The sequence below is a fragment of the Spermophilus citellus genome (assembly GCF_964194105.1).
Source record: "Spermophilus citellus genome assembly, chromosome: 12".
In the NCBI taxonomy this organism is placed as follows: Eukaryota; Metazoa; Chordata; class Mammalia; order Rodentia; family Sciuridae; genus Spermophilus; species Spermophilus citellus.
The window spans coordinates 114759365-114768960 of record NC_138198.1 but is presented as its reverse complement, the minus strand read 5'-3'; the positions used below and the strand labels follow the sequence as shown (position 1 = coordinate 114768960).

Sequence of the window (9596 nt, the reverse complement as noted above, 5' to 3'; positions counted from 1 at the left end):
AACTTCTGCAGCGACTCAGGCGGCGGAGGGTCGAGCGCTCGCCCACCTCTAGCGCAGGCGGCCTGGGCGGGGTTGCAAGCCGAGCTTGACCGTGGGTAGAACCCGCGCGGTTGCGCGCTTTCCAGAAGTCGCACTCCCCTGACCTGTACAGTTGGAAAGAGTCCGCTTGGAACCTCTTCTATCTCCAAAGCGGCCAGCCTTCCTCCAGGCGCTCCCCATGCACCTGCCGGGCTGCGCGCCCGCCATGGCCAACGGGAGCTTTTCGCTCGCGGGTCACCTGCTCCGCAGTCCAGGCGGGAGCACCTCGCGGTTGCACAGCATCGAAGCCATCCTGGGCTTTACCAAGGATGACGGGATCCTCGGTACCTTTCCGGCGGAACGGGGCGCCCAGGTAGCGAAGGAGCGGGAGCGAAGGCTGGGCGCGCGGCCCGCCTGTCCCAAGGCGCCTGGGGGAGGCGCGGAGCCCTCCCCGCCGCCAGCACCCGCGCCGGTCCCAGAGTACGAAGGTGAGTGTCAACTGCAGGCTGCTGCGGGGCCCTTGAGGCGCTCTGCAAGAGGAGAGCGTCCCTTCGTTAACTTTTATTGAGGCGACTGGGCGCGGGGGTGGGGGTACTGTCCACGACGGGAGCTTCCAACTTGCGTCCAGAGGATGCTTAGGAACCCCTTGCAGTTTCCACCCACCCACGACCTCTCGAGGCCAACTCTTTGCGGTAGCTGGGCTGGAGGCTTGGTAGGCCCAGGGATGCTCCCGGGAGTGTCTCTGACCCTCAGGGGCCTCGTCGCCCCAGCCTCTCGCCCCTACTGTCCCAAGGAGCCGGGGGAGGCCCGGCCGAGTCCAGGGTTGCCTGTCGGGCCAGCCGCTGGCGACGCGAAGCTGTCGGAGGAGGAGCAGCCCAAAAAGAAGCACCGGCGGAACCGCACGACTTTCACCACGTACCAGCTGCACGAGCTGGAGCGCGCGTTCGAAAAGTCCCACTACCCTGACGTGTACAGCCGGGAGGAGCTGGCGGGCAAGGTCAACCTACCCGAGGTCCGGGTCCAGGTAAAACGCCCGAATTAAGGGATTGGGATCCGAGAGGGCCCAGGCCTAAACTGCAGCCAGTGCTTCTCTGGGTTCCCGGGCATCCACGCATTTATTATCGTGTTTCTTCGGCTTGGCAGGCCCAGAGGTTCCCTCACGCACCCGTCTTCTGGCAGAATGTCCGAGTTTATAGGACGATCCCCCTTTTGGGGTGGATCTCCCTCTTCTAAACTAAAAGGAGGAATTGAGAATGACTTTTGAGATAAAAGCCGGGATGGGGTTGGGGAGACGATGCTGCGCGGAAAGGGAATGTAGGCAGAGACCATAGGGTCACTGGATTGAGATCCCAAATACCACCCTTGCAGCGCACATCTTGATGAAAAGGAAAACACTGTCTCCTTGCGCCGGACCGCAGTTGAAACTTAAGAAAGTGGATTTTAGAAAGTGACTTTTCCTTCTCTGGTGCACGTCCAACCGAAATTTAGCGCTGCAGAGGCCTTTTCTTTTTATTGTAAAGGGGTTTTCGCTTTAATTAAAGCTGAATTATCTTTAATCCCCGATCATTAAAATATTTGAAAGCCTTAAATATTTGCTAGTCATCTGTGAAAAATCTGGGAGGAGTTCCAAATTGGGAGAGTTTAGAGAGGCCTGAAAGAGAGACACTGGGAACAAATTTCAGTGCATCTGAAAGGCAGTGGAACTGAGATGGGATTCTTGTGTGTGTCTATGAAATTAGATTTCCAGGAAGTAAGGATACTCAGGTGTCTGGTGCTTTTTTAGCTGTGTTTTAAAAGTAAAAGGGAACAAGCTCTTGCCTTTTGTCTCTTTTTGCTTAGGTTAGGAGTTTAAAGTAATGAGTAAAAAGTCGTTGTTTTTAAAAAGTTCACTAATGTGACTCAGGATTAACTAGCAAGGACAGTTCAATTTCTCCTAATTTGGGGCAGTAAAGCGGCAATCATTTCATTGAAGGGATGGAAATTTTAGCACCTGCTTTCCATTAGAGGGAGGGTTTGGTAGGGAGGACAAGCCAAAGATGAAGAAAGAGGAGAGGCCCAGGCTTTCAGTGCCCTACATCATGCAGGTAAGGCAGCTTGAAGCCCACCTTTACACTACTCTTTGCACCTGACCCCACCTTTTTTCTGGTTGTCCCACTTTTACTTGTTCAGGGGTTTTGGCTTCTCTGAGTTGTGAGAATCTTGAAAACAGCGTGACTTCTCTGTGACTATAGGGCCAGCACAGTGCTCAGCATATAGCGGTTCTTAATATCTGCGTGTGGTGTATTTGGCATTGGAGGCATTAGGAGAGCAGTAGGATAGCCAACTCTCCCAGGCTTCAGCTATATGAACTTGGATACTGTATCAGAGAGCTAGAGCTGCAGTTTCTGGCAATAAGGGAAGTCCAAGTGGTAGTGGGAAGGGAACCCTCACCCCATTTCTCTAATGTAGCCAAACATCTAATATTTCCTGGTGGTTCAGGGCCTTGGGTATGCAGATAAATCTTTATGGGAAGGGGACAGGGATGCTTACATTTTTCTTCTTTCCTCTTTTCTCCCAACTTCCAGCCTTGCACACATTTGCCATGCCCTACTCAGTGCTGGACTATTGTTTTCTTAGCTCTCCTAGGTTGCCCTCACCTTCCTGTCCAACATAAATCTGCTTTCCCCCTTCTAGATTGCAACTATTCGCTCCGTTCTCTTCATAAGCACAATACTGAAGCCACCTGTTTGGCCAAATTTCTTCCGTATTCTCCCCTAAACTAAACCAATTCTCTCTGTTCTGTTTTCGAGAGTGGAACTTGGTGGTGAAACGTTAATTACATTCCATTCTGGTGCTTTTGTTAGTAGTGGAGGATTCACTGCAAGAAACCAGTGAAAGCTTGGCCAGGACTATATGAACAGCAAGAAGGAAAAAAAACTTGAGTACTTACTGAGCTAATATCTTAGGATAATGTCAACCATAAAGTAAAAGTAGATACAATAAATGTGAACATTGTAACCTGTGAAAGTAATCCATAAGAAACTTCAGAAACACTAAACAACTATCAATGAAATAAAATGAAAACCTTATTAAAGCAATAATTGAAATGTGCATATGGTAAAATAAGCCCATTTGCTTCTATCTATATGATAACTAATAATCCATGGAAATAGCTGTATTCAACTCTGATGTTGCCAGTATTTATGTATACCCACGTTTATAATAGAGACAAAAGGCAGATATAACAAGGTATGAGTCAAACACATAGCAATTGAGAATTATATCATACTGGGAAAAAGCAAAATCTTAACTCAAGTGTCAAGAGGAGCTGCCATCTAGCAGGTCACAGAGATCTGGTTTCAAGGGCCTATGGTCCAGAGCAAAGTGAAACTCACTTTTTTTTTTCTTTCTGAGCATCTGCTCCATGTCAGGAATTAGAATCAGATGCAGTCACAATCAGAGCTACGGTGCGGTCAACAGGGGAAGGGTGTGGATGCCTCAGAGGACTAAGATGGGACAAAGAGATTCACCGCAGGGAAGAGACAAAAAGGAAAAAAAACAATAAAAAAGAAAATAAAGACATTGGATGGAAGGAAAGGTGGGGATGAAGGGAGTCGTAGGGGATGAAAGAAAAGAAGGCCCAAGGCCCTCTCCGCAGGTGCAAAATAGTCAGTACTAATTTTGTTTGGAGCTGGGGGGTCAAACTAGCCAGTTTGCCTTTGGCGCAGGTGTCGGGCATGAGTTGCAGCCTACGACCTCGACGTCCGCTGTGCTTTCTCTTGCAGGTGTGGTTCCAGAACCGACGGGCCAAGTGGCGACGGCAGGAGAAGCTGGAAGTGTCCTCCATGAAGCTGCAGGACTCGCCCCTCCTCTCTTTCAGCCGCTCCCCGCCCTCGGCAGGTCTGGCGCCCCTCGGGGCCGGCCCGGGCAGCGGCGGCGGGCCACCAGGGGGCGCCCTGCCACTGGAGTCGTGGCTCGGGCCGCCGCTGCCCGGAGGGGGCGCCACAGCGCTGCAGAGCTTGCCCGGCTTCGGGCCGCCGGCCCAGAGCTTGCCCGCCAGCTACACTCCACCGCCGCCGCCGCCCTTCCTGAACTCCCCGCCGCTGGGTCCCGGCCTACAGCCGCTCGGGCCGCCGCCGCCCGCCTACCCATGCGGGCCCGGCTTCGGGGACAAGTTTCCGCTGGACGAGGCGGACCCGCGCAACAGCAGCATCGCTGCGCTGCGTCTGAAAGCCAAGGAGCACATCCAGGCCATCGGGAAGCCGTGGCAGACCCTCTAAGGGGGACTGAGGAGCCTGCTGCGTGTTGACTGCGAACCGAGTGCACGGTCCCGAACCCTTTCTCTCCTGGACCCCTCATTGGGCCACTCTTTCCCCGTCCCTCCTGCAAGCCGCCTGCCGGGCGTGGGTTAGGGTCGCGCGCCTGCTCCCGACTCATAGGGAAGGACCAGCCGTCAGGCCGGAGGTGGCCCTCTGGGCACTTCCATTAACAACCTCCGTCCCCAGGTTCTGATGCTGGAGGGTGGCTCCGCTGGGCACCCTGCTCTTTTCCCTGCCAGCGCCGGATCCTCGATATTCAAGGGTCCACTGCTCCTAACCTTGGTTTCCGGAAGGGGAAGGAATAAGTCAGAAAAATATAGTTTGAGAAACTGTATGAGTAGTTTCAAGGTGTTTGGAAAGAGAATTAAAGATTTGCTTGTTTGGATTTGATTCTGATTGAACGCGCTGAGACAGGGGGAGTGAATTTGGGGGTACCTGAGGAGTGAACGGTGATGGACTAGGTGGGTCAGAGAACGCAGAGGAGTGCGCTGGAGCTCGGGGTTCTTTCGGTGCAAATTTGGGCATACTTTACTACAACGCAGAATCTTCGCCATCCTGTGTGCTGCGGCTCTCGACCAGAGACGCTCTTCCCCGGTGCGTGCACGCGTGCGTGCGTGCGGTGGGTTGCAGGTGTAGGGGCCTAAGACTCTGATGCTACGTGTCCCCAGTTCCTCCATAGTCCAATAGCTGATCGCGGGGTGCTACTTCCAACCCAATAAGCAGCGCCTACCACACCTTCCGGGGCGAAATCTAAGCGTCCTGTAGCTCCAGAGGTCCCTGTCCTTTCCCGCCCCCTTTCCGGTCTGCGTCGCGGGGAAGGCCGTTCTCAGATCACTGTGCTGATCTCAGGGCTGGTGCCGTCCTTGCCACCAAGAGTTAATGAAATTAATTCTCCGAGGATTGAAGTAGAGAGACTCTTTTTGAGCCCCACGCCTCTCTTGTCTGCCCAACACCGCCCAACCCAGAGTTGTTAACCGCGAGTGGGATTAATTGCTGCGCTCCGAGAGTGGAGAGTGTCCTGGAGCGCTCTGTGCCGCTGCTCGGTGGACTCTACCTCAGAGAGCGTAGGGAGCAGTAATCTTAATTCTTTGGCACCAGACTCAGGGGCAGGGAAGAAATCTCAGAGTCCCCGCGGTCTTGAGAAGTTCCCGAAATCTCTTGGAGTTCAGGGCGAAGAGCGGCCAGGACTCTGACCCAAGCTGCCGCTATATCCGCGGTTAACCTCCGAAGCTGGGCCACTGCCTGCGCTAACTTGGATTCCTGCTGCAGGAGTCCTTCTCCCTCCTGGTTTGAGCACCCAGGACAATGTGGCCAGTGCCTTTGCTGCAAACCAACTACTACCTGTAGGTCCTCAGCAAAAAGGCTGTGGCGCCCCCCTTTTTCCCCTTTATATGGGCACTAACTCAGCGGGGGGGGGGGTTGAAAAAGATGGAATAAGTATCCCCCGTGAAGACTTCAACCAAGTGCCCGACATAAGGCAATAATACATGGGGTGATAGAGGTTCTCACGGCTTCACAATATTTCTGTACTGCTCACCGGTTCCTGAAACGAGTTAGGAGACGGATGAGTATCCTGGGGCTCGGTATAATGGGAGTGTCACAGCAGGACCCAGTCCCTGTTCGGGCGGGTTATGAGAGGCTATTACATAGCCAGGGATGGGTAACCTGGACCTTCATCTATTGCCTTGTATATAGTAGGCTTGTCAGTAAGAATTTGAATACAATAATTCCCTCAAGAGGCAGGAAGTAATACCTGCACTTTTCCTTTACAAGGATCTGTGTGGGGGAAATGGATGGGGTCGACCAAGTGATATTAGTTCTTAGCAAGGAAAAAAAAAGCACAACACTATGCATGAGTATGTAAAGTTCTTTCAGTTTGGCCTACCTTCTACTTCATCCTTTAATCCCTGCTTTTAATAGGGGTGATCTGATGATTTATTTTGAGAACTCCCAACTTCACTGGTCCCAGGTAAATATATTTGCTCTGTCCTCCTCCTTTCCACAGTTCTGGGTACCTGTGACTGTGACTTTGCCCATCCCATCAACATCACTTTTTTTTTAAAGATTTTAATTTTAGTTGTACATGGGCACAATATCTTTATTTTGTTTATTTTTATGTGGTGCTGAGGATCAAACCCAGTGCTTCACATATTCAAGGCAAGCGCTCTGTCACTGAGCCACAACCCCAGCTCCCCAGCATCACTTTCTTTAGATCATTTATGTGATTATCCATTTTGTCTCCTCTCCACTGCTCCTCCCTTCATCTTCTCCCCCCCCCCATCTTCTCCTCCTTCTTTTTCTATCCTTTTGCTCTCCCTCTGAAATAAGAAGAGTTTATTCAGCAATGTCTTCTGAACATGCAGTATGATCATGAACTGGCTGGCACTTCCTGTTATCCCAGGCAATCTCTCTGTGCCTCTGAGGTCAATTGTGTCTTCCAGATAAGGTTGTTGTGGGCTTATCTGAGTAGATGTAAACTTCTTGGAAAAGTGCTAGAACATAGCAAGGCTTCAATGGTCATTAGCTATTAGTGTTTTTATGATTATTTCCCAAGGATTTGGCTCTGCAATCCGAATGTGGCTAGAGCGATGATTTAGAAGAGCATCCATTCTCAGATGTAACTAAATTATAGAAGAGGGAAGGGAAGTAATAGAAAAACTGCATATGGAAAGATGAATAGAAAAACAATGTGAGGCCCTGGGTTCTCCTTATTTCGATTCCTAAGAAGAACTTATTAGGCTATATTGGGAACTGAGATCCTGAAGAGTGGGCGCTAGCTGTAAGAGCTTTTCTGGGGGAGATTTAGATAACCTTCTTCCCTTGTCTGGCCAAGCAGTTCTAAGGTGGGAGATTCACTGTCAGGCCAGTAGTGGGGCTGGAATCCATTACTTAGTCTGGATGTGAGAACCGCTTGCTAAAAGGCATTAAAGCTCTGGGTGACCCTGAAGCTCGTGGTCCCGTGGTCCCGCTGCTGAGCATCATGGCCACTGAATACGCAGAGGTTCTGGCCAACGTGTGGCAAGGCTTCCAAAACCCGACTGCTAGCTCTGGCTTGGGACGGATACAAGTCTTTCAGGAATCTCAAGGGTAAGACCTCTCCCACCCCTCACTGTTCTGCAAGCCTACATTCACTTTTCTAAAATTCACATCTACTAGTTCTTGAATCTTCCATAAAGATACTGCAGGTTTGGCTCAGATTATGCCATTAGTATCCACCAAAGGGAAGCGTGAATCAGTTGGGAATGGTCGTAAATGGTGCAGGGAGGAAAGCTCCAGTGCGGTTTCAAGCACAGGAGAGAGGCCTTAATTTGGACCATCTTGCTCCAAGAGCCTTGGAGACACGCCCTTCCCAACTCTCGCCGCCGCCCAGCCAAAGTCCACTTTGGCTGGCAATCAGGAGAAACAGAACTGCGGGGAACCAAGGTTGGGTGGGGCCCAGGGCGGGGCTCTCGGAGCACGGGGCGGGGCTACTACACATTGGATTAGACCGCAACCTGAGGAGGGCGGAGTCAGACGGGGTGCCGCAGCTGCGGGGCTTGCTGGGCTGACTCGCAGAGCCCGAGCCCGCGTGGAATGGGCCACTCAAGCCCCCGCGGCCCTCAGCCACCCTTGCGGGTGGGAGCATTCCAACTTTGGAGTTTTTCCCTTTCTGAAGAAGCCTCTTCCTGCACTCTAGGGCGATGTGTCCACGCAGCGTTCAGTGGCTGTCGATTTCGGTTGGAGAAGCTCGCCCTCCCATTTCTCACCTGTCAAAACGCCGGGGACCGAGGCACCGTCTCACACGGTAGTTGATTTTTGGCTCCGTGGGGTCCGGAGAGCAGCCGCCGAACTACGGAGGCCCCCTAGCGCGGTGTCCTAGGGTTCTGTGCTGCGGGTCCGGGTTGCTGGTCACTCGTCGGTTTCCACCTCTCCCAGCCCGGCTCTGCTCGGTATGTCTGAGCTCCCACCTGAGCCACCTGGGAACCGGGAGGCGCGGGGCGATGCGATCCCGGCTGGGCTGGGTGGGAGGCACGGTGCGCCTGCACTGAGAAACCAGTGGGGCGGGCGTCGGTTGGAGATCAGCAACCGAACTGGGACAGCCCGGCTATCTTTATTTTAAACATGTGTTTAATGTTTAGGGAGATGGGAAATGTCAAACTGGAGAGAGAATCTCCGCCGGTCCCCAACCCCTCTGGCGGAAGGAGGGAATGCCAGTCCCTCCCTCGCTTACTCAAATGAATCGGTGAATTGACAATTTCTGGGGAAACTGCCGGAGCCCACTAGAAGTAGGCGGGACAGCACGCGATTCCTGACTCAGCCTCCCGAGAGCCCGCGTCCCTCCAACAGGCGGTGTACAGTAAGGACGTCCAGAGTAGAACCCCAGAGTCCCCGGGGCTTAGCTTTTGATGTCAAGCTTTCGCGGTCCAGCCCACACTAGCGCCTCCCCTCCTGCACCCTGGCCCCGCCCGTTTATCTGGCTCCATTCCAAGTGCTCCTTTTCACCAACAGATTCTTACTACTGGAATGGAATCCAGACCTCCAAGAGGTGGACTGGGAAAGACTTTCAGGTGAGATATTCATCAAAAGTCGCGGTTCCTGTTTGCTCCGCACCAGCCCTAGGTGCGTTCTAACCCGCCTGGGAAAGGCCAGGCCCCGCAGCGCCTAGGGACGCGCCCCACCCTGCCAGAGGCTCGCGGTGTGTTTTGTAGCCAGTGTCTTCCTCTTAATTGGGGATTGGCTCTAATAATTTGGTCTCAGCTTGTTAACTGTGCAATAGTGGGCAGAGTTAATGATTCATTAGTGATTAATGCTTTAACCGCATCTTAATTGCTCACTGTAAAACCCCTTTCATAACAATGGATTAAATCATCTACATCCTTGGCTATGCCTCTGGAAGGCTCGGAGAGACTGCTATTCCCTGCCACCTTGAGCAGGTCAGCTTCTTACTGGCAGGTGCAGTGGCGACCCCCCTCAGCCTGGCAACCCTGATCTGGGGTCAGGTCATGACTTTGACATGCCTGGTCCTGTGACTTTAAACAAGGTACATACTTCTCCCAGATGTCTAAGACTTCCCCTCCTTCCTCATCACCACCATAGGCGCCTGCAATGCAGCTCCTCCTAGAAGCAGTTTTCCTCTGATTTGTTCTTGATAGAAAGTAGGTACCTTTATGTTGGTGGGTCCTGAGTGAATGTCATACAAGGGTGTGCCCTGTCCAAAGCTGTGAAAGACTCTCCAGGTCTAACAGTGGCCTGTTAGTATTTTTTTTTTTAATTTGTCCCTGGGTAGTTTTTTTTTTCCAC

At 52.3% G+C, this 9596-nt stretch overlaps 1 protein-coding gene across 1 annotated transcript; it reads left to right on the top strand.

Moving 5' to 3' along the window:
- Positions 1 to 217: 217 nt before the first annotated feature.
- On the top strand, positions 218 to 4395 carry RAX (retina and anterior neural fold homeobox; the record flags this gene model as incomplete). The annotated part of the gene is made up of 3 exons (XM_081263231.1): positions 218 to 506; positions 789 to 1042; positions 3783 to 4395. The coding sequence occupies 3 exons, from the start codon at positions 218 to 220 to the stop codon at positions 4275 to 4277; spliced, it is 1038 nt and encodes a 345-aa protein (XP_081119357.1). The 3' UTR covers positions 4278 to 4395.
- Between the last annotated feature and the right edge of the window lie 5201 nt (positions 4396 to 9596).